This window comes from Callionymus lyra, chromosome 7, assembly GCF_982586985.1.
Source record: "Callionymus lyra chromosome 7, fCalLyr1.hap1.1, whole genome shotgun sequence".
NCBI classification, from domain to species: Eukaryota; Metazoa; Chordata; class Actinopteri; order Syngnathiformes; family Callionymidae; genus Callionymus; species Callionymus lyra.
In genome coordinates this window covers 9,313,194-9,337,896 of record NC_141824.1, presented here as the reverse complement: position 1 = coordinate 9,337,896, position 24,703 = coordinate 9,313,194, and the positions used below count along the sequence as shown (strand labels likewise).

The window sequence follows — 24,703 nt, the reverse complement described above, 5'->3', positions numbered from 1 at the left end:
TGCCCCGCAGGTGGGCTGCAGACTCTGGGTGTGAGACTGACAGGTAGCGAGCTGCCGTCTCCCGGCGAGTCGACGACAATGCAGCGAACAGATTTGATAAATATTGCGGTAACAGCTTCACACAGGCGGCGATCAGCGATGGAGGCACAAGTTGAGAAGAGACTCTGAGTTCAGCCCCAGACCTGGACTGAAGAGAGGAGGAGGAGGAGGAGGAAGGAGGGGATTCTTGTCGTCCGTCGGCCGGGACCAGCGCTCACACAGACCCCGGCTTCCGGAGATCCAGGGGCCGCATCGCTTGACGGCAGACGTCGGGTCTGTAGCTCCGGGTGGTGGGGAAAAAAGGGCGACGACCAAAGATCTGGTCCACCTCAAGGTTCGACTTCCAACATGTCAAGGAAGCTCCAGAGGACGGAAGTCTGCGCCGACTGCAGTGCGCCAGGTGAGGATGAGACAATAAAAAAAAGAGGGTTTTCCTGGAACAATGCGACGGAGGAGGAGGGAGGGAGGGGTGGGGGGGCGACCTACTGAGGAATCTGGGCCGACATTGACGCTCTGTCAGTCGGCCCGCGAAGTAGGAAAACGGCCAGTTTCTATCTCCGTCAAGGCCCATAATAAACACTGTCAGAGGCGTTTTTATTGACAAATCGTAAATCTTTTGCGTGTGCCCCGAGGGGAGAGTCCTGCGGCTGTTTACCTCACATGTTTGCCGACGGATTTATACATTTTTCACATTCTGTTATTGTTTACACTCTGTTGTGTCTACCTGGCTTCCACAGTTAGCTTAGCAGGCTAGCTAACTTTGGCTATACGACAAGTTTTGCTAACAGATTTTTACCCGAAATACACAGATGAGACATTGGAACTTTATAATAATGAAAAAAACACAAACACGTTAACTTAAAACGCATGATTCTAGTCTGAGATTTTTTTTAGAATCTCTGATACATCTGTATTATTGTTAATACATAAGTAAACTTCAAGTGATAGTTCAATGGACGAGCAGACTTCATAATAACAACAATGCTGTAACAACTACAATAGCAGCAACTATTAAACAATTTACTACTTTGTGTTTTTAAGGTGACATCTGCTGAATGCTACAACCTTTTGAATGTTTCAAACTACTATAAACACCATTAAGATGCAAACAATGCAGGTTTATAATGATCTAAGATCTGGATATTATCTGTATAAGGCACTATGTTAATTTTGAAAATAAGCTTTAACAATATACTGTTTATATGTTATTTATTTATCCGTTATTTAGCCAGGGGAGTCCTGCTGAGATTGATAACTCTTTTGCCCTGGCAACTAAGGCAGCAAAGACACAGTTAAAAAATTCTAAATGTAAACACAATACTACACTGAAAGGGTTATTGAGATTCATATTATTAACAATACATACTTAAATAAATCAGTGTAAGGCTTCGGATTTTGCAGATAATAACAAACTGTTTAACAAAAACTCTGGGGAAACAGTGTTAGAGTATCTTAGCCATATGAGGACCAGGGGTATGATGGCTAAAAATTATCTTTTCTGATTCAGTATGAGCGCGAGGGAAAAAGAACAACCAGAAATCCGGTGAATTCACGCTTTATCCACTAGTGTCCGACTTAGGAGGGGTTTCAGATAGTTAGGGGTAGCCCTAGGGTGGCTTTGTGGATATATACTTTTATATTATTTGACATTAAACAATCCTCTGAACAAAAATGGGATTTTTTTCATCTTAAGGAGCACAGATGACTTAATACGAACATAATTGAATATGTTCTTGGTAAGAAACAAATACTTTTAATCGAGTCAAGGTATGATATTATCCTTGGTGCGTGGCTCTGTTTTTATTGCTTATTTTCTGTTGTATTTAATTTCATTTTTTTATTCTGTTCTGCCACCACAAAAAAAATCTTATGTTCTGTTAGAACTGGGAATAAAAGTAAAAAAAAAGTTCTGATTCCTATCTTGTTGGCAACAAATAAACACTAAGACTTGAAGCAGAGTCAGTGAATATGTCTTTCTTTAGACCTGGTTATCTCAGGTATCTATAATCTACAATTTCCCAAAGGAGACCTCCTGAGGGATCAATAAAGTTTTACCTTACCTTTACCTTACCTTACCTTATAGTTTTCTGCTTTTGAGTGTCTACGTTTACCTACCGTTTGAAAGAACAACTGTAAGTCCCATATTTTACTTTGTAGCCAAAGGGGACAAAAAGGTGTGATGTTGACTAATCTGAAAGAGATTTGGAACAGAAGGTGCAAAACTTATTGCTTAAAGCTTGTGAATGTGCTTTTGACTTTTGTTTTTACTTTTTTTAGGCATAGTATTTTGACATTATATATTTTTAAAATTCACAACACTGGTGGTACCATTTTTACAATTGTAATGTAATTGATTTACATTATTAATATCTAAGTCGTATTAAGTCATCACTCATTTATGATGGTTACAATTAAGATCCCGGTTGTGTGAATTTTTATGCTTATAAATAATATAGCATAATATAAACTACGACTCTTAACAATTGCTTTCTTTTTGCAAGTCAAATGTTTAATGATCTTATGAAGGGTAGCATCACAGCAATTTAAACACAATGGGTTTCATTAAACCTTGGCGGACTAAATCTTTGTCATAAACAAAAAAAGTGTATTTTACTAGCGTCTCATCTAACATGACATCTCTCAACAACCCATGTTGCACATTCATTCATGTGCATATGAAGCATCTTATAGCAGCTGCTCTCCTCACAGCTGCTCCCATAGTTAGCAAAGTTAACATTTGGTCAACGCTTTCGGGCCCTTTTACTCAGTTAGCACATTTATAGTCGAGGGTTAAAGTTTGATTTTGCATTTGGATGTCAATTGCAATTAATTTAATATATATGATCTCCTGTAAGGACCATTTTTATTGTTTATTATTTTGGCCGTACATGCATGTTTAACATGTTCTTTTGACTTTTTATTGGCGACATTTGAATTATTGATTTGTCTTTTTATACGTTTTGTATGTATTTATTTGATTGTTACATGTATTTATTTAATGGATGTTTGTTTGGATGGATGTATTATTGCTGCTGGACAAACTAATCAATAATGTATCTATCTATCTATGTCAGTTAGCTCGAGGGAATCCCTGCGTTTGTTCAAGACGGTGATCATTCAAGCCGTAAGTTATGGGAAATGCTGACTTGGTGAGTTGGTAGCAGGACATATCTCTGCCACACAGCTAGTGGATAAACTGAAGTTGCTCTGCAACAAAGAGATGCAGCCAATCTTAGCTGTGCCTTAAGACATTTCTTGTCACAAAGCTGCCCTCCTCATACTCTATTGCCAAGAAGGATCATGCTGTAGAAGTAACTGAGAGCCAAGTGCCTTTTTTTTCCCCCTAAAGCTGAGTCATATGTTGTGTTTCGATGTCAAATCGTGTCTCATCTGTGTTTATATGAAGTATACACAAACTTCAAAACAAGAAATGTTCATGATACGAGTGGCTTGAATGAAGAGCATGTCTTGTATACAAATGCATGAATAGCAACAGCGGGAGTCGATATTTTAACGTACAATTGATCTTTATTGGTATAACAATGATATGCTGATGTTCTAAGTTGAACCGGTAAGCTTTGTGAAATAGATGGTTAGTTGTGTTGTAGTCAATATGCTGCTGGCAGCAGTGTTTCTAATGTAATATCCTAATGGTGGAAGTACTGTAACTGATCCTGTGGGCCAAGCTAATTGTGTAACCTCTGGGAGTTTCCCCTCTCTTTTTTTTTAATATACAGATTGAGGAATGAAATGGATGCAGCGTAGCCTTCAAAACACAATATCCGGCTTCCTTTCAACTTGTAACTGTGTCTCTTATCAAAGCCATTTCGAATGTTAGGCTTCATTTGCGGCAGGCCAACAATTCAGGCCGCAGTTCATCTAATAATGGATTATTTTAGAATCCATTAGTACCCTAAGCCCAGCCCGTTTCATCCTGGCCCAAAAAGTGACCGCTGCACAAAAATAGTTCTGTGTGTCTAGTTGAGCAGAAATATATACTAACATGCTTAAAGTTTATTGAAATCTGATCTGAACTTTTTCCTTTTTACCTTGTTAGATGAAATATAGTTGATCTTTGCGGGATCTCGGCAAGAGATTCAATTCACTTGTTATTGGATACGTCATCATTTAGAGGTAATTTAGAGTTTCAGTGAAACCTAAATGTAGTTACATTTGGTGTATTCCCGTTTCTGTCTAATGACATTTCTGCTCAGTCTGCTCCAGAGTACACAGGCGCCTTTGGCTATATCCTTTTTAAATGTCTTTAAATTAGCCACAATGTTAATTTAATAATGACATCCAATTTTTATTCTCATTATTGCAAGATTGATTCATTGTTTCAGTTTTACATTGGTATGGTTCTCTTCATCAGATGTTGTCAACAAGTTCTATTCTGGCTTTGTTCAATCCCATCGGTGATCGTGTCTATCAGAGTAGGCAGTTTCAGTATTCTAGGAGAAGTGTTAGCCTACTTTTAGGGAGACATTAGATACATGGGTTCTTGATAAATACATTTGCATTGTGTCTCCTTTGTTGTAGAAGCGTTAATGTGAGCTCTGAAGAACTTCTAGACTATCCAAATCTCCGAATCTCCCAGAGATTGAGCGTGACAGTTTGATCACCCAAACGGCAACATTAAAAAAATTCTTCCCACAAAGATTTGGGGCTATTAAGATGTGGTCAGTACTATCAATACTAGGTGAAATGTATTACTTTCATCAGTCATATATGTTCGATATTCACTGCTATATCAAAGCTCTCTTTTCCTTTGGGATACATTATAAGCAAGTTTGTGAGACCCTCATTGTTGTCGCTCAAGTTGTTCATTACCAATGTTGTATTTTCTGTGTAGTAGAACTTTCTTGGTATTTAGATGTATAGGTGTTTTCCCCAATATGTACTTTGTATGTTTTTCTATGCAGTCCTGTTAAAAGTTAAGAAAGAGAGTATACGGAATCAAAAGTCAAGCTTAACTGAAATATAAATTGAATCTGCACCAATAACCATTAACAGGGCTCTGGCTCCATCTCAGTAAACTGAGAATGTACTTGTACATTTTGTTTATATTTTCGTCGTTAGATTTTCTCTTTGTACTCATTTGAAGACGGGGTTTCTCCTTCTATTCGAGCAGTAGGTTTCCTGTTGCTTAGCTATTTCAACAAGTTGGAATTTTAATAAAAGACACATTTTCTACAGGCCACGTTCAGATCGGATAAATATGATCAGAGCTGACGGGCAGATTTGTCGAGGAACATTATGTGGGGCTGTTTGTTTAGAATTATTTGGAAGATAATGCAGGAGTTTGCCTTTTTTTGGATGTGTTTTGTGGACCTGAAGTTTGGCAATGGAGCTTGTTCTGATACGTTTCCTGTAATTAACTCTGCCAAGGAGGCAATGTGATCCTCTTATTGGCAAAAGATATGTAAAATGGGAGGTTGGATTTCAATAATTTTAGGAGATGTTGATCATTGGACACCAACAGATGTTGATGGTGTTTTGATTAACCATCTAAATTTGCACACAAATTTGTATTTTATCGATAACATAAATGTATAGAAATAAATTGATAGCGACCTGATTGTGAGTAACTTTTCTAGTTATTTCTGTCGCTATATTAAGAGTAAAAATGACTGTTTTAACTGTTTGACACTTTCTTGCAGACCCAGGGTGGACGAGCATCAACAGAGGGGTTCTGATCTGCGATGAGTGCTGTTCAGTCCATCGTAGTTTAGGTCGACACATCTCAATAGTCAAGCACCTGAGACACAGCGGATGGCCTCCAGCACTACTGCAGGTGAGGAGAGAAATCAATCATGGTTTGATGATATCGTCCAGAAGGGTCTTAACGCCGCACCCCTCTTTTCTTTTGAATCAGTCATTGTTTTCCTATATTGATGCATCTTCATTAATCCGGCATAATCACTGTCTGTTGCAGATGGTTCAGACCTTGGCGGGGAGTGGGGCCAACTCCATATGGGAACACAGTCTGCTGGATCCTGCTCAGGTGCAAAGTGGTCGAAGAAAACCCAACCCCCAAGACAAAGTCCAGTGAGTGGACATTATTATAAACAGTATTCAATAAACGTCGATGATTTATCTACTTCATGACGTAAATTCCCTCTCAAATGGCCTTATGTTTATATATATTATAGCCAATATAGGTTTTGTTGTTATCCAACATGTTTTCTATTGAATTAATAATACTTAATGTATGCTTTAATAATCATATTTGAAGTGGTACATGTTGATATTGTGGCCTTTGGAGCTTAAGGAAAGCTAAGGAATACAATTAATTCGGACTTTGATCCCTTGTGTTATTACATTTTAACCCCCTGATCTAAAGACCTTAAACACGATTTTGTTTTCTGTTGGGAATTAAAAAAAAATATGCTTTATAAATCTAAAAATATATTGATCTCTTAACCATAATCTTCTTCACTTTTAATGTATTTCCCCATTTTCTGTACAGCCCCACAAAGTCAGAGTTCATCAGAGCCAAATATCAGATGCTTGCCTTCGTGCACAAGCTGCCCTGTCGTGACGACGATGGCGTCACCACAAAAGACCTCAGCAAGGTGAGAGCTTTTTCTGCAGATGCAGCTCTTGATGTGAAATTGAGGTCAACTGGTCAGAGAGGAGACATTCATACACTTCACCTGCACCTCACCTGGGATGGCTGATGTGTCCCTGGCAGGCTATAATATGTTTGATGCAGCAGGATAATATAATAATATCATCTTAATAGTGTTGCAACTCCATGGAGGCTTTTTAGGATATTTTTGTTTTCCCCTCGCAGCTGTGTTGTCGTCCTCTTTATCTCCTCCCCTCCTTCTGTTTCTCAATTAGCAACTTCACTCAAGTGTGCGGACGGGGAGTTTAGAGACGTGTCTCCGGCTGCTGTCTCTCGGAGCTCAGGCCAACTTCTTTCATCCGGTATGTATCGAATCTGCCTTCTGGCTCACTCCGATCCTGGGGAGCAGCGTAGTGTCGCCCAGATTGTGTTTATAATTTTGTTCCATGATGCAAAAATATATGATACCGGTGATGTAATTGGTTGAGAAACATTAGGGTATTTAGATATTTTTTAACCTTGGACACTTAAAATCGATCTGTGACTTCAGTGGATTACTTTTTGACTGCCCTTAACCCTCACTTGCACTCCAACTTTTCTGGTCTTTTTGAACGGTTCCCTTTGTCCGTGGTCCGTGACGCAATAAAGTTTGACACTCCTGCAGTAGGTGATCAATGGTGGTCTTAGTGTAAGCTGTATAATTTACAATCTATATCACACAAGGAACTATACGCTGCAGTTTATTGTATCTAAGATTGAATGTTGCAGGGTTTTCTCTTTAAAACTTGGCATTTTACCGTATTTCCTGGACTATAAGGGACATTATCAATGAACGGTTCTATTTTTATTCATAATGCCCACCGGACTATTAGGTGAACTGAATATATTTTTATTTTATAGTCCTAAAAATATGATTGTATTTGGAATGACCTTTTCCCAAATAGGAATATAGTATGTTTCATGACATGATGGTGTTAACGTACATGTATACATGGCAATTGATGAAGAATATTATGACTGTATTTAACGATTGTTCATGTTATAAAAATAAATATTTTTTTGTTTTCAATGCACCAGGAGAAAGGCACAACCCCTTTACATGTAGCAGCCAAAGCAGGTCAGGTCTTGCAAGCCGAACTGTTGGTGGTGTACGGAGCAGACCCTGGAGCGCCGGACATTAATGGACGAACACCCATGGATTATGCAAGGTAAAGGTCAATACTATATAATTCATATTTCTTAGAAATATATCTTCAGAGTTATGACCATACACGTGGTGATTTGTATCCAGGCAGGCAGGCCATATGGAGCTCGCTGAGCGACTTGTCGAGTGCCAGTACGAGCTAACAGACCGGCTAGCTTTCTACCTGTGTGGTCGACGTCCTGGTACGCCGGAGCATCTTTTATCACGAAAATCTTCACGAAATATTCTTGGGACTTCCTTGACCTATTGTTAAAATCTTGATCTTCTCCTCCTCAGACCACAAGAATGGCCACTATATCATTCCTCAAATGGCAGACAGGTATGGACCTGAGGAATATTGTCGTCTATCCCGATCAAAAACTGTTGTAAAATGTGTGCAGATTTGTTGAGATCATTTGTGATATGCAGTTTAGTACTCTCCCCAATGGGTGGCACTGTAACATATGATACTTGGGATATGAAATTGGGTGAGAAACATTATGGTATATAATATTTTTTTGAGCCCAGGACACTTAAAATCTATGTGTATTACTGTTTGGCTGCACTCCTAACTCTCACTGGCACTTCACCTTTTCTGGTTTCTTTTTTGAATGGTTCCTTTGGTGATATGAACCGGTGTTGATGTGGCTCCTGTTCTCTTCTTTCTGTCGGTTTCTTTCTCTTTCTTACTCATTTTCTCGTTCTCTTCATTACGCTGCGCTTGGTGGAGCCAGAGCTCGTCCTAAGTGCCCGTCACAGAGGTACCTTTACTTCCCTTGTTCAGTTTTACTCCCACAAAATATCCTCATTTTCCCCTGCTCTGCATTTTCTACCTTTTTCTGTAGTGGAGCTCTGATCATAGATTTTTAGTGGTTTAATTCAATGATGACTTTATGCAAGTTTTTCACTGTGGTCTACTTTTGGTAGCAAAGTAAATGTTGTTGTATTGTAATATTGTAGAGATATATTTTTAGATTCTGATCATCATTGTATCAATTAATGACATTTATAACTGCTGTCTTTTGTTAAATATGCCTTTTTTTTATGAATTTACATGTTTCTTTATTCTTTATATATAAAGGAACCTGGGATACATTTTTTTAGAGGCCACAGTTAACTCAAAATATGTTTCACATTTTTCTTAATTTCTTAAATGGGCAGAAAACCCTACTCTTCATCAAGGCGCTTATAGAATAAATATCTCTTTTCAACTCTTGCTGTAGCTTTTTGAAATGCTAGAAACGACTATACTCCTTAGAATCACATCTACGTCTGTCAATTTCTCTACTGTATTCTGCTGAACCTTCATCTTTCATTCCTTCCCATGCCTCCTTCATCTACGTTCTACCCGTCACCTTCATGATCTCATCCGTCCTCATGCTCCTGTCTCACTCTTGACTTTTTTAATCTTTCGTAGTCTGGACCTCTCAGAGCTAGCCAAGGCTGCCAAGAAGAAGCTGCAAGCGGTGAGTTGAGCTATTTTGATCATGCTGCTGTGTTTCTACGACATATGTTATATTAGACAGTTTTGATGATGCAGATTCTGTGTTGAGGAGCAAAGACTTTGGATGGAATGCTCGTCTCTTTCTCTTCATGTGACGCTTGGGAACCTAATTATTTACTGAAAACGATTGTTTTTGGATTTAAACTGACGGATTCATTATTGTCCCAAAATTAGTGGTTATGTCGAAAAATACCCACGATCACTGAAGAATGTGAAAAAAAACAATTAAGTTTCTTTAAACATGCTTAATTTAAGAACACAGATTCTGATTTGGTTCCATTAATTGATGGTAGTTTAAAAAAAGTTCTACTTGCTTGTTTATTATGCAATAGTTTGAGACTTGATTATGTTCTATTAAATAAAAACTCTCATTGTATGTTTCATTGTTTTAATAGAACGATAAAAATAAGTTCAAATCGTTTTAATATAAATACTGAAAACATTATTTTTTGTTACAAGGAGGGATGTTTTGTAATCCCAAGATGGAAAAAGGGCTTAAAGACAAATGTGTAAAATGCCCATCAACTGTAATTCCTTATGTATTTATGTTTTTGGCTTTATTTGTTTGTTACCTAACTCTAAACGTTGATTTAGTAAAAATGCAAGGTTGAATATGTCGACCTTTACAGGACTGTAGTGACAAAATATGTTGTTGTTCATTGATTTTTGGTAAAACTTCCCTTTTATTTTTTGTCCAAATCTAAACAGCCTTGTGCTGCTTGAACAGCCATCCTAATGTATGTGTTTGTATGTGTGGCAGCTAAATAACCGACTCTTTGAGGAGCTTGCGATGGACGTCTATGATGAAGTGGACAGGAGAGAAAACGATGCAGGTGAGGTGAAAACTCTTTTTATTTGCACTTGGAAAGCCAAACCTTTTTTTCTATCACGACCCATGTTGCAACTTGACTATTTCGAATCAAAAAAATAATCGAAAAGGAATTGTTGGGTAGTGGAAAAAGAGTGATTTAGCAGACGCGTGGAAATTTGAAGAAGTGCAAACAGAGTGTGAGGAGGAGGCAGTGGGAGGAGGAGGAGGAGAAGCTGAGGGAGGAAGTGCCTTCGGAGGATTCTTGACTTTCTCCTCGTCTTTGCCTCTTTCTTTCCCCTCAGTAGCAGTGAATTTGTGCTTTTAAGAGAGCAGGTAAGTTGTGGGGGCACACATGCACTTCATTGACTGTCAGAGCTCACAGTAAATTGCAGCCTGACAGGAACTCAATCGAAGCTTTGTTTATACCAGTGTGTGAGTGAGAGCGTGTGGGTGGATGAGCTGCTCGTGATCCAGCCAAAATGATCTTCTTGCTTAGACAAAGTTAAACTCGTACAAAGCCTTATTTTTGACGACTTATTTCCGTCCTCAGTGTGGCTGACGACCCAGAACCACAGCACTCTGGTGACTGAACGAAGCGCGGTGCCATTTTTACCCGTCAACCCAGAGTATTCTGCGACGCGCAACCAGGTAAACACACACGCTTTCACTTTATAGATGCTTGAAAACTTCTACTTATTAATATAGAGCCAATTGAAAATGTCTGTGAGTCTGTGTGAACAAGAAAAAAACCCCACGTGTCCTCTCACATATTTTGCCTCGATCTGTTGGGGCTCATTAGTGTAAACATTGACTTTTTACAGGGACACTGAAAAAGCACACATCGCCACGTTTACTCGGCTCCGCAACAGTGGCCTGATTATGCAGAGAAATGAGGCACAGTTTTCATATGTTTTTCAGAATGGTTCCATTTAGCTCCTGAAACTCTATTCTGGCTCCTAATGTACAGTTGCAGCACATGTGGAATGCATAAGTCTCATCTGTGTTTTGGTTCACTTGGTTTTTCCACAGCAGTCGACCACAGACTGTAAGCTGTTCACCGTGTGCAGGATATTTACTGTGAACGTTTCATTTTTTTTGTCACAAGGCAGAAGTCTTGACTCTTTTTTAATAAGGTTGTCACTCATCTGTTGCAGGGACGCCAGAAGCTCGCCCGCTTTAATGCCCGGGAGTTTGCCACCCTCATTATAGACATCCTGAGCGATGCCAAACGGAGACAGCAGGGAAAAGGTCTCAGCAGCCCTACTGGTGAGTTCTCCGCAGGGGGAGGGATGAACAGATGAGATGGTTTTGATTTATCAACTCATGCTGAAGGTCAAAAGTGAAATCTTTGCTTGAACATACAGGGATTATTGTATTATTTTTGGATAGTGTATGGAAGTGTATCGGTAGCATCCAAACATTTTACGGTTGAATTTAACGTTTTAAATCATGACAATTATTGTTTTTTATTTAACTTTTGATTGATTTAACTAAATCATTTAAATATTAAAATGTTGTATCTCTATGATCTAATCAGTAACAATACATATACTGTAAATATAAATTATACTTCTTTTTTTTTAAATTATTATTATTTTATTAATTTGAATACCAAACGGGCGCATGGTGGCCTAACAGCAAGAAGAAGGTTGCTGGTTCGCTTCCAGACCAAGCGAACTTGTGACCCTTCTGTGTGGAGTTTGTATGTTCTCACCGTGTTGCGTGGGTTTACTCCGGGCACTCTGGTTTCCTCCCACAGTCCAAAAACATACAGAGGTTGAATGAGAACTTGGGGAAATTATCCGTAGGTATGAGTGTGTGTGTGAATGGTTGTCTGTCTTTGTGTGTCCTGCGACAAATTGGCGTCCTGTCCAGGGTGTCCCCTGCCTCTCGCCCAATGTAACTGGGATAGACTCCAGTCTCCCTGCGACCCCCCACAAGGGATAAACAGTAGAAAATGAATGAACTGAATACCAAACCATGTGTAAAGGAGATCCATTCATATATTATATTTCCTGTTAATCATTAAAAAAAAAAGTAACCTTTCAATGTATTAATTATTTAATTTGATTATTTAAAAAAAGATAATACAATAATAAAATTAAAACAATGATTTTTCATACTTTCAACATTTTAGATGCTCTCAATACTCTTTCATACTTGATATCCATAAGTTCATACATTGTACTGCATAAATTAAAGAAATACATTATAAATCTTTACTATTTTATATTAAATAATGCAAACCGTCTTTCTGAGGTTTTATTCCTGTGATTGCAAAGGCCAATCTTTTTCATGAAGAATCTGGAGCAGATCAAATAAATCGGATGGATTAAAAGAAATACATTTGTTTTGCAACTATTCTAGAGCAATAAAATAACCGTGGTTTGTTAATCCTGCAGATCTGTTGGACCTTGGCTTCGATGACGACCAGCACGACTACGACAGCGTAGCTTCCGACGAAGACACGGACAGCGAGCTGACCGCCCAGAACAACAACAACACTCAGCGGAGTAACCGTGCAAGGGTAATAACCCTGTTTTCTTTTCTGCACAGAGAAAAGGGTAGCATCAGCTTTAAAAGCTCCTCCACAGCTTCCTCCGTTTCTTCTTGTCCCAGCACGCTGGTTTAGGGAGTGGCCACAGCGCAAGCTGCCACATAGCTCCTGAGTGACATCAGCAGCTATTCTGGGTCAGCGAGGCATTGTTCATTCAGAGGAGGAGAAGAGGAAGATTATAGCCAGTGACAGACGTGATAAAGTTCACGGTCAGCCGCTCCTGTGAGCCGCGAGGCGAAACCCATCCAGATTTTATGGATTAGAAACACGTTTTTATCTCAAACATCAGACGGAATATGCAAATAAAAATGCCATATAAACATAAAAAGCAAAAAATATATTTTGTAATGGCTAATAAAAGATAAGAGATCGCCAGAAATGTAGAAAAGTTTGAACATTTCCGAAAGAGGTTGGTGAAATGACTAACTTTCAGATGAACAGGAAGTTGGAGGCGAATGAACTGAAGCTTTATGTTTGGTCAGCTGCACTTTAGCAGAACTGACAGCAAACTCTTTGTCTTTTCTGCAGAAGAAGAATATTTTAATTCATAAATAAATAATTCCCATAAAAATCATCATCCCAAACATTTTTGTTCCCTAATTTTTATTTTGCCAAGTCCCCCTTTTTGCACATTTCATTTGCTGCTGGCCCCACAACCACTAGTAAATGACTGTATTTTATATACGAGTATATGTATTGTATGTATTTCATGATCATGAACTCATTTGAGCCTCTAAGATGATATTCTGTTGCCCTAAGTTTAATGTCTATGTTATGTGAGTGGCTCGATCGAAGTACACTTTAGATGGTCCAAGAATAAAGATCATCACAGAAAACATTATCATTATCATTTAGCTTTTATTGTAGAGTTAAGACGCACATAAAATGAGACAATACTCGTCCAAATTCACAATGAAACCACACAAGAAATTGCTAAACATTGAACAATAAACTGCAAATCTAATTTGGCTCAGAGGCAAAACCGCTGAAAGACCACTCCAGCCCGAGACCCAGTCTCCACCAGAACCTCTTATGGCCTTAGAAGGTGCTCATTTTTAATGGCTACAAAAATATGTCAAACTAATTGAGCAATTTATTTAAAAAAGCCATTAAATAACCCTTTTTTCTTGCAAAAAAAACAAACAAGTCACACAAAAATCAAATGTCAAACTTATTTTATGTTGTCTTTATGTATTATTATAACCACCCATTTGTTTTTTTTAAGTTTTAATTATTTCAGAAGAATATTATCTGAGCTTTCCTACCAAAAAATCAAGCTCTAAAATAAAAAATACAAACTATAATCGGATTACTTTTGTGGTAAATTACTATGCTCTCCAAATATATCCAATGATTTTCTTGGTGACAAAGAGCAATTATTATTTTTTCCCTTTACATTATTGTAAGCTTTACAAAGTTAATACCTTTCTTGATGTTTTTTCATTTAACAAAAAAAGCATAAACTGCTTCATTGAAGATCCCTTTACTGACTTTCTTTCTCTTTCCATCACTCTTCCCTACAACTCCAGAGCATGGACTCGTCCGACCTGTCAGACGGTCCCATCACCCTGCAGGAGTACCTGGAGGTGAAGAAAGCATTGGCCTCTTCTGAAGCCAAAGTTCAGCAGCTGATGAAAGTCAACAACAACCTGAGCGAGGAGCTCAGACGGCTACAGAAAGAGGTACAGAGACGGAGGGGAAGAAGCACTTGAATAAATGCCACCAAGGAAAGATGCGACTCGACTGTGAGGGCAACAATAGAGTGAAGCCAGCGTGACAGAGTGACATCTGAATATTCAGGATTCTAGAAACTTTTTTACAAAAGCGTTTCGTTCTCCTTTATATTGTTGTCTTTCGATGATGTATTTTGAGACGTGCAGCATTCCATCTGAAAGAGCTGCGTATTTGAAGCCTCGTACTGCAGCAAAACAACTTGTTTTCTTGTGTGTGCTGCTACATCTCGCTCTTCTACATTTACCATCATCTCAGGATATGAAGTGCAATACTTTTGTTTAGGATATTCACTTAAAATTGACATTTTATTTAACATTTACTTGTTCACACAAATGCATTGCATATGAGGCGCCATACCTCTCAACAGCCATCTTGGTAACGGTGACCTCAACAGAAATAATGCTTTGCCGCCCAGACAACTAATCGCAGATGGCGATCACTTTTTACAAACATACAATTCTAATATAATATTGTAACTTTTGCAACTTTCTTCTTTATATTTAAATATCTAGTCCCGTCCACGAAAGAAAAATAATCTGCAAGACCGTGGAAGGTGAATCGTGATATGGCGATTAAAGCATTTACTACGGTGGCTGAAAGGTGCAAAACAAAATGATGAATTCATGGAACAAAACACAAAATCAATGAAAATAAATTAAAAATTCACAAAAAAAAACACAATTAATGAAACAAATTCACAAAACAAAACACAAAATCTGTAAAACTATAATAAATTCACAAAAGAAAATAAAAAATCAGTGAAACTATGATAAATGCACAAAAGAAAACACATAATCAATGAAACAACTTAACAAATTCCTGGAACAAAACACACAATCGCTGAAACAACGTAACATATTCACGGAACAAAACAAAAAATCACTGAAAATAAATGACAAATACCACAAAACAAAACACAAAATCAGTGAAACTATAATAAATTTAAAAAAAAAGAAAACACATAATCGCTGAAACAACTTAACAAATTCACGGAACAAAACAAAAAATCACTGAAAATAAATTAAAAATTCACAAAAAAAACACAATTAATGAAACAAATTCACAAAAGAAAACAAAAAAAACAGTGAAACTATGACAAATGCACAAAAGAAAACACATAATCAATGAAACAACTTAACAAATCCCTGGAACAAAACACACAATCGCTGAAACAACGTAACATATTCATGGAACGAAACAAAAAATCACTGAAAATAAATTACAAATACCACAAAACAAAACACAAAATCAGTGAAACTATAATAAATTTAAAAAAGAAAACACATAATCGCTGAAACAACTTAACAAATTCACGGAACAAAACAAAAAATCACTGAAAATAAATGTCAAATTCCCAAAATAAAATACAAAATCAATGAAACGATAAAAGAAAATCACAAAAAACACGATTGCTGATTTTCTGCATGGAGCTCACGAGACGTCCTCCCCTCATGATCAGTTCTCTAGTCAACATCTGATGTGTGTGGCCTCCCACGCTTCACCCGACATCCACTTCCTGTCTCGTGTGTCCCTCCAGTTCATGTGTGAAGTGTTGACCCATTACTGTTGCTGTTATTATGGATGCTTGTCTCTGACCATGCGGTTGACACCCCCCCTCCCTTCCCCACAACCACCCCATTTTCCCTCCCACCATGCTTCTCATCCCCCCTGCTCCCCCCCCGCCTCCTCCCCCGACCCCTCTTCTGTAGATCACACGGATGCAGTCCGAGAACAGCGTGCTGCGGGGGGGCCAGCAAGCTGGGGGGGCCGCCGGCCATGGGGTCGGGGGACCCGGTGGAGGAGGAGGAGGCAGCGGCAGCGCCTACTGGCAGGGCGGCGGTATGAGAGGAGTGATGGGCGGAGGGGGGCTCGGCGGATTCGGGTCAGGAGGGGATCCCCCCGGGCTCACGGCGCCCTCCTCCGTCGCCCCCCTCACGCATCGGAGGGACCGCCAGGCCTTCTCCATGTACGAACCGGGAGCCGCCCCCGGCCCCACGGCCCACGGCCCCCCAGCCCTGGACTCCCTGACAGCTCGGCTGCAGCCCCTCAACACAGCCAGCGTAAGTTGGAAATCTGCCGGCCCCCCACCCCCGACTGAATCCCCACCTTCTTTGTGGTGGTCCTGATGGGTTCTCTTAAGCCTGACTAATGGTCTTCTCTCTGTTTTCCTTCTGTCCCGTCGATTCCTCATCTTTCTTTTTGGATCTTACTCTGATGCTAAATCCTAATGATTGCTAACTAAACCTTTTGACAAATTAATGTTTTATATGGACGTACGTCAGTGCCATCAGAATATTTAATCAATATTTAATAATAATTAATTTTAACTTTTTCAAGCAATACGTTTGTTTTGAATAATTTAATTCAACATTTGTAATACTTGTTACTGAATGTTTTCAAAAGGAATTCACTTTTTTTCACATAGAGTTTGATATTGTAATTTAAACTAAATACATTTTATACATTCATCTGCTACTATACTATAAATAACTAACTATAAATAAAAGAGTACCGAGCTACTGGATCGAACTTTCAGCCAATCATGCGAGACGCAGACGATCACGTGACAACATCAAACAACTGGCACCTTCACCATGGCAACAGAATTGTCTGGCACTGTTACACCAAATTTTTCAAATTTGAATTTAAAAGGCTACGAATTAAAATGTGTTGAATATGTAAAAAACATTTTTTTAATATTTGGAATTGTAATGTCAAAATCTATGTGTAAAAATAATTGAAAAAAATCATTAATTAATTTTGAAAATATTCCAAATTTAATTTAAATTTAATTTTCATTAAATTATTCTAAATTCTTTCGATAAACAAATTATTTAATCCAATAATTAAAAAAGAAAACAACCTAAACCTTTATAAATTATACAAATAATTGAAATTAAATGTTTAACAAATTCAACCTTTTATTTTATAATAAATTCAATTATTAATAACAAATAAAATTCAATGCTTAAAAACCACAAATGTATTACATTTAAAATGTTAAATTCAACTTCAATATTCTGATGACACTGATATAACTGAGTTGAACTGAAGAGAGTGTTGACCTCGGAGAGAAAGATGGAATATGAGGGATCGTCTCGTCTGTTCTTCTGCCTGATTCTGCTGACGTTCTCCTCTCCAGCCTGTTTGAATCAACTCTAGTTCCCTAACGCGCCGGAGCACGAATGAAGATCGACATGAAAAACTATCTTTATTTTCCCCCGACCTTCAAACCACATCTGTTAGTCTGTGCTTCATGTGGTTCAGCGTCTCACGCCAGCTCTTCTTCTCTCTCCATCCGTCTGCTCACCTGTCGGTTCTTCTCACTCACTGTGGTGCAGCCGTGCATCTTCTCAACGCAAGCCTTCGGTTCATCCGTTCGGCGTTTCCATCTGAAATCTGTCCGTCCGTCTGCTAACCGTGCGAGAGTCGTGCAAACATATATGGTGTCTCTGGTGTCGCTCGACCATGTAGTCCAATGATGGACCTCAGAGAGCTCGGGTGCACAGGAGGCGAACAGGGTCTGGTCGCTCCTCTCTTCACTTGAACTGTTTTTAAATCTTTTGTTGATGATCATCTTCCCTGCGTCACCTTCGCTCTCCACAGGTACGGAAAGGTGGTTCGTCGTACGGCGGCCATCACATGTCCTCGTCCACGGAAACCAGTCGATACATGGTACGGTTGCTTGTGTAGAATCCAGATGTGTTCACTGGCTTTTTTATTATTTTTCCACGTGGCTTCACCAGAAGTTGATCCAGCAGCTGTTTTATATTGAGAACATCTTGATACACGGATCACTACCAGCTTTAGTGAGGAGTCTGCTACTGTGTATTTCAGCCACTGCTGCTACTTTTATATCATTAACTAGGTGTTTATCAAATTTATAGAAATATTCACCAATTTGAAATACAATTTTTTTCTATCAAAAATCATTGTTTATATTTGTTTTCTACATTGACTTCCCAGGTGTCAAGATCCGAGCGACACGGCAGTGGAACTGACAGCGACTACGACAACACGCACACTTACGATGTCTCTTTAAGGTAAGAGGCTCAAAAGTTCATTATCTAGTGTCACCTTAACTTAACTTGTGGATTTGACCAATTTGATTTTTGTTGTTTTTTGTTTAATGTTTTAAGCCTTAAGTCGTCTCAGGGTCAAGGTGAACCTCCCTGCCTTCCACAAATGCATATGCAGGGGTGGAGGTCGTTCACCTTGACCCTGAGACAACACAAGGAATACCACAAACACGTTTGTTTTTTAGGCCTTCGGGTCACCTTGACCCAGAGATGACATAGGGGAGAAGACAAACGCATTATTTTTCAGGCCTTTGGGTCACCTTGAATAAGAGACAACAAAGGAGATACCACAAAAACATTAGTTTTCGGGCCTTCGGGTCACCCTGACACAGAAACAACACAGGGGATACCACAAACACATTCATTTTCGGGGCTTTGGGTCACCTTGACCCAGAGACGGTACAGGGGATACCACAAACACATTTGTTTTCGGGCCTTTGGGTCACCTTGACCCAAAGACGACACAGGGGATACCACAAACACATTTGTTTTCGGGTTTTAGGGTCACCTTGACACAGAGACGACACAGGGGATACTACAAACTAATTTGTTTTCGGGGATTCGGGTAATTTTAACCCAGGGACAACACAGGGGATACCACAAACGCATTCGTTTTTGGGTTTTCGGGTCACCTTGACCCAGAGACAACACAGGGGATGCCATAAACACATTTTTTTTCGGGGCTATGGGTCACCTTGACCCAGAGACGACACAGGGGTACCAGAAACACATTTGTTTTCGGGCCTTCGGATCACCTTGACCCAGAGACAACACAGGGGATACCACAAACATATTTCTTTTGAGGTTTTCAGGCGACCTTTACCCAGAGACAACACAGGGGATACCACAAACACATTTGTTTTCGAGCCTTCGGGTCAATTTGACTGGAGAACAAAGGGGATACCACGAACACATTTGTTTTTGGGCCTTTGGGTCACCTTGACCCAGAGACGACACAGGGGATACCACAAACATATTTTTCGGGCCCACAAAGTTAAAGCCACGTCCAGGTGCGACAGACTAATGTGTGTGTGTGTGTGTGTGTGTGTGTGTGTGTGTGTGTGTGTGTGTGTGTGTGTGTGTGTGTGTGTGTGTGTGTGTGTGTGTGTGTGTGTGTGTGTGTGTGTGTGTGTGTGTGTGTGTGTGTGTGTGTGTGTGTGTGTGTGTGTGTGTGTGTGTGTGTGTGTGTGTGTGTGTGTGTGTGTGTGTGTGTGTGTGTGTGTGTGTGTGTGGTCAGCATGGGTCGCAGCAGTGAGGAGGACAGTCGTGGGGAGGAGGAGGGGGGCGGTGACCCCGGGGAGCCCGATCCGACCCTGCCCTGCACCGAGGACGTGATCCTGAAGACGGAGCAGGTGACCAAGAACATCCAGGAGCTGCTGAGGGCGGCCCAGGAGTTCAAGCACGACAGGTGAGCGTCGACACGGGGAGGCGTGGAAAAAAAAGCGACCGTTTCTGACCCGACTTCCTCCGACAGCTTCGTGCCGTGTTCGGAGAAGATCCACTCCGCCGTCACCGAGATGGCCTCGCTCTTCCCTAAGGTGAGTCCATGACGGGTTTTTGTTGTTGCCTCGTGAAAGTATATCAGAGCATCACAGTATTGAAGCTAACATTTTATTGAGCATTTAATTCATTTAAAATAATTGGAAACAAAAAGTTCTATGTAAATTGATTTCGAAATTTAAAAATACAATTATTTCATTGAGTTTAATGTTGCGATTAGAATTTTCAAAAACAATTTTTTTTTTTAATAATTGTTCATTTCTAGCCTTTTAAATTCAGTATAAAAATGAATTATGGCGATCAAATGACGACATAGAAACACACGATCAAGTCTATTGATCACAAGATCACAGTATTAAATTATTGAAGCTTGAATTATAATACTTTATTTTTATTTATTTAAAGATTTAAATAATTAAATACAAAAAAGTTCTGTGTTTGAAGTTGAATTTGTTTGTTTTCTAAATTGATTTCAGAATTTAAAAAATAACATTTCAAAGTGAATTTTTTACATGGAGTTTAATGTTGTTATTATAATTATATAGATTTTTTTAATTGAATCATTTTTAATTTTAAGCCTTTAAAACTCAATATAAAAATGATGGATCATGTGACGACATAGAAGCTCATGATCAATTAACTCATTAGTATCAGCTCGTCACAGTATTGACTTATTGAAGCTAATATTTTAACGTTTTGATTTTTTCTTTATTTAAAGATTTAAATCATTTAATACAAAAAGTTCTATGTTCAAAGTTGAAATTTTGGAATTTGCTAAAATAATTCTAAGTGAATAAATTGTTTTTATATATATAAATGGAGTATTAATGTTGTAATTCAAATTAATTTAATACAAAGTTATATGTTGAAAGCTGAATTTTTCTTTTATCTTAATTGATTTCGGAATTTACTAAAATAATTCTAAGTGAATACATCTTTTTTTTTATACATGGAGTTTAATGTTTTAATTCAAATTAATTTAATACAAAGTTATATGTTGAAAGCTGAATTTTTCTTTTATATTAACTGATTTCGGAATTTAAAAAAAAGTTCTAAGTGAATAAATATTTTTTTTATACATTGAGTTTAATGTTTTAATTCAAATTATTCAAAAATAAATGTTCTATATTTAATATTTTCATCTTCATTTCCAGCCTTTCAAATTCAATATAAAATGATTGATGACGATCAAATACCATTTTTACATTGAATTTAAAAGGCTACAGATAAAAAAAATGTTAAATTTAATTCATTTATTTTAGAATAAATGGAATAAAGACGTCAAACTCTATGAGTAACAAACAAATATTCAGAATTTTCAATAATAAACAATAGACTCTCCGTATACAAGTCAATTATTCTTTGAAAAATAGTGACATTTTAATAAATAAACTTTATTGAGACATATATTTCGACGCCACAGTTTTCTAAACCAATCATTTCCCGGCGCTCTCTCTCCTCAGCGTCCGGCTCTGGACGCCGTCCACTGCTCGCTGCGCCTGCTGGCGTCCAGCGCCTCGCGGCTGACGGTGGAGTGTCGCAAGGCGGCGCCGTCCGAGCCCGGCGCGCCCGCCGTGGACTACCAGCTGCTCACGCAGCAGGTCATCCAGTGCGCCTATGACATTGCCAAAGCTGCCAAGCAACTGGTCACCATCACCACCCGCGAGAAGAAGCAGTGACCAGGAGTCGTGCGGAGCCAAGATGGAGGGAAGACTTTCTACGAAGATGACGGGAGGAGGAGGGAGAAGCGGCGCCACCTGCTGCCGCTCGACGGTGTCGACGTTCAGGAAAAAGAAACCCGCCTCCCGCCCGCCGGGCTGTCAATCACCACCTCTGGGAGGAAACGACAAGACCTTTTTGATCCTCAAGAGCCTCCATCTCCTCGACCGCCATCTTGCTCCGACTCCCGAAAACTGACCGTCGGCGAACACGCATGATCCAGAGCATGTTCTTCATTTCTTTTGTTTTCTTTTTCTTTTTTTTTTTGGTCGCCGCCGCTGCAGAAAGGTCTGGTCTGCACGTCTGAAATACTGACTAACAAAAAAAAAAACACTTACACTGGAATTAATTGTGGTTTTTATTGTTTATCATTTTTTTTTAACTTGATTTAACTCTTTATTCTTTACGTCTTAAAAGGTTTTTTTTCTTTCAGCAGACTTTTTTGGGAGCCTCATCCTTGGGATTCATGGAAACCTGTGAAACTGTTTTTTAAATGTCGTGTTCGCATCAAAATCCTCCTTTTTTTTTAAAAAAAAACTGAAACCAGTGGGATCATCTCATCCTCAGTCACTGCCGGTGAATCCAAAGCCTCGTTGGGTAGAAAACAAGTTTTCGGGAATATCGACAAAGAGACGCCACTTCTGCGCTTGATTCCGTTTGCCATGTTTTTGGTTTTTCTTTTCGTTTTTCCCACTTTTTAAGAGAAAAGTCTGGCAAGCACAATCAAGCCCACGTCGTGGTTCTTTTTTCTAAAAAATCCATTCTGAAGGCGACGGAACATCGGGATCAAAACTGTAATTTTCCTTTTATTTAAAAAATGTTGCACTTGCAGTCGGGATTTGTACGTCACCATCTCGCGAGAACATCTCACGTCTTCTCCGCCTTCTTCTCGCCGTCAAGCACTTTTTTGTTTCCGACTCGTCAACGCTAAAAACGACCACGAACGAATCCCTCTTTCCTTAACTCTTCCGCTCCGTTCCCGTCGTCTCCTGAGGACTCTTGAAATGTATCGTTTTGATATCGATGCCTTTGCACATCATCTCTGGTTCCACCACAGAAACTGCTGAGTGTGCGGAAATCTACCCGGGCGGGTCATGTATTCTCGTGTGTTTTGATTAAGCTATAGGTTCGAGTCCCGCCGCTGGGTTATTGAATCGAGCCGGAGTGAGTCTCGGGACGAGGTCTCGTGTTTATGGAAGTGAATCAGTGCGTCAGGATATTGAATCATTTACACTAATGTTTTATTGAAATGTTGGGATTTTTTTTTAATTCAATCATTTCGATATTGAAAGGTTGGAAATGTTTTTTTAGCGTTATTTTCCAAATGAAAACCATTTTTACATATAGTTTGATGTTAATTCTAATATAAATGTTGTAAATTCTTTATTTTTTTTAATTCGTAGTGTTTTGAATTCAATGTAAGATTTTGAAAAATTGGCAGAAAGTTAGGAAATATATATATATTTTTTAATTTTGTTTTCACATATTTTTTCTGTTAAACAAAAGAAAGGAAACTGAAAACGACCGAAATGAGGAGCATTTAGTTCACATTTAAAAAAAATATACAGTATCTTTATTTTTTTTAAATATTAGTTAAAAAAATAAAGATACTGTATAATTTTTTCTCATTTCGGTCGTTTTTTTCAGTTTCCTTTCTTTTGTCTAATCCTAGCAGCTATTTATTGTTAATTTTTGATAGTTTTATCTCTGCAACAGAATTTTAGACACTCAAATTGTAGGTAAAACATCAAAACTATATTTACAACTTGAGTAAGTAATTGTTAAACAATTATTTCAAATATGCAATGAATTAAAAGTCAAATTTGACATGTGACAGGAAAGTGTCATTGAAAATATTAATAAAAAACTTTTCAATATACTTATTATAAAACTAAAAAAAAAGTGTTTTATTCAATAAAAAAAAAACCCACCTTTGAATGTAGAAATTATTGAATTAAAGTAGTAAAAAACTTCAATAATAAAATCAAATTTTGAGATATTCTGATGCTGCTGATTCTCGTCCAAACGGGGAAAAGTCACCAGTGATAATCGTGATTTTTGCACTATTTTTAACATCCACTCGGTGATTTCTCCTCACGAACACGAACATGGATCCGAGCCTGAGACGCACTCCGGTGACACTACTTCGGTGACACTACATCTCATGACGGAGGGCGGGGTCAGAGGTCACGCCCCCCCGGGTGAGCAGACACTGTCGACTGTGCCTCGTGTGAATGTTCAGAAAAAAAGAGTTAACCTTGTGAAGCTCAAACCTGCTCCGGCGTCGACACATCCTTCTTGAGTTGGACCAAAAAAATTCCTCTCGACGCCTCCATCCACTCGTTTCCTCATCGCTCTTTACGTCGACATGTTTGGACAGAAATGAAACGAATTGTACAAAGTAGAGACTTTAAAGGGTCAACTGTTATGGAAACGCATAAGATGTACATTTGATATAAAATAAAAAAAAGTTAATTGTCCGTTTTTTTCAATGTTTTTTCCCCGATTTTTAAACTGTTGGCGCCACCTACTGACCTCTGAACAACATGACACTGTTTCATGAAGCTTCATCAGCTCATCACTATAGATTAGATGTTAAAAGTGATAGTTCTAGAGCAGAGAGCGCCATCTAGTGGCTCTGAAAATAATGTAATGTTTCATGAAGCTTCATCAAACCATCACTATAGATTAGATGTTAAAAGCGATAGTTCTAGAGCAGAGAGCGCCATCTAGTGGCTCTGAAAATAATGTAATGTTTCATGAAGCTTCATCAGCTCATCACTATAGATTAGATGTTAAAAGCGATAGTTCTAGAGCAGAAAGCGCCGTCTAGTGGCTCTGAAAATAATGTAATGTTTCATGAAGCTTCATCAAACCATCACTATAGATTAGATGTTCAAAGTGATAAATAATAGAGCAGAGAGCGCCATCTAGTGGCTCTGAAAATAATGTAATGTTTCATGAAGCTTCATTAAACCATCACTATAGATTAGATGTTCAAAGTGA

General features: G+C 38.6%; 1 protein-coding gene across 2 annotated transcripts; it reads left to right on the top strand.

The window, feature by feature from the left end:
* The first annotated feature begins 254 nt into the window (after nt 1–254).
* git1 (G protein-coupled receptor kinase interacting ArfGAP 1) lies at nt 255–24,177 on the top strand. 2 transcript variants are annotated; one of them, XM_087796474.1, is made up of 21 exons: nt 255–439; nt 5,700–5,833; nt 5,975–6,087; nt 6,509–6,614; nt 6,886–6,972; nt 7,688–7,818; nt 7,902–7,996; nt 8,091–8,133; nt 8,528–8,554; nt 9,211–9,259; nt 10,058–10,130; nt 10,659–10,756; nt 11,263–11,374; nt 12,511–12,635; nt 14,195–14,347; nt 16,109–16,459; nt 18,006–18,074; nt 18,366–18,442; nt 19,716–19,886; nt 19,953–20,016; nt 21,442–24,177. In XM_087796474.1, exons 1-21 carry the CDS (start codon nt 388–390, stop codon nt 21,655–21,657), a joined length of 2,346 nt encoding a protein of 781 aa, XP_087652600.1. In that variant the 5' UTR covers nt 255–387; the 3' UTR covers nt 21,658–24,177. The 2 variants fall into 2 exon arrangements, with proteins under 2 accessions (XP_087652600.1, XP_087652601.1); XM_087796475.1 differs by lacking the exon at nt 8,528–8,554.
* Nucleotides 24,178–24,703: the final 526 nt, after the last annotated feature.

Excerpts from the sequence above, each read along its gene's own strand:
- git1 (XM_087796474.1), top strand. The coding sequence starts at position 388 with ATGTCAAGGAAGCTCCAGAGGACGGAAGTCTGCGCCGACTGCAGTGCG. Across the intron at positions 6,973-7,687 it reads AGGCCAACTTCTTTCATCCG|GAGAAAGGCACAACCCCTTT; the intron begins GTATGTATCGAA and ends TCAATGCACCAG. Across the intron at positions 19,887-19,952 it reads CAGGAGTTCAAGCACGACAG|CTTCGTGCCGTGTTCGGAGA; the intron begins GTGAGCGTCGAC and ends TTCCTCCGACAG.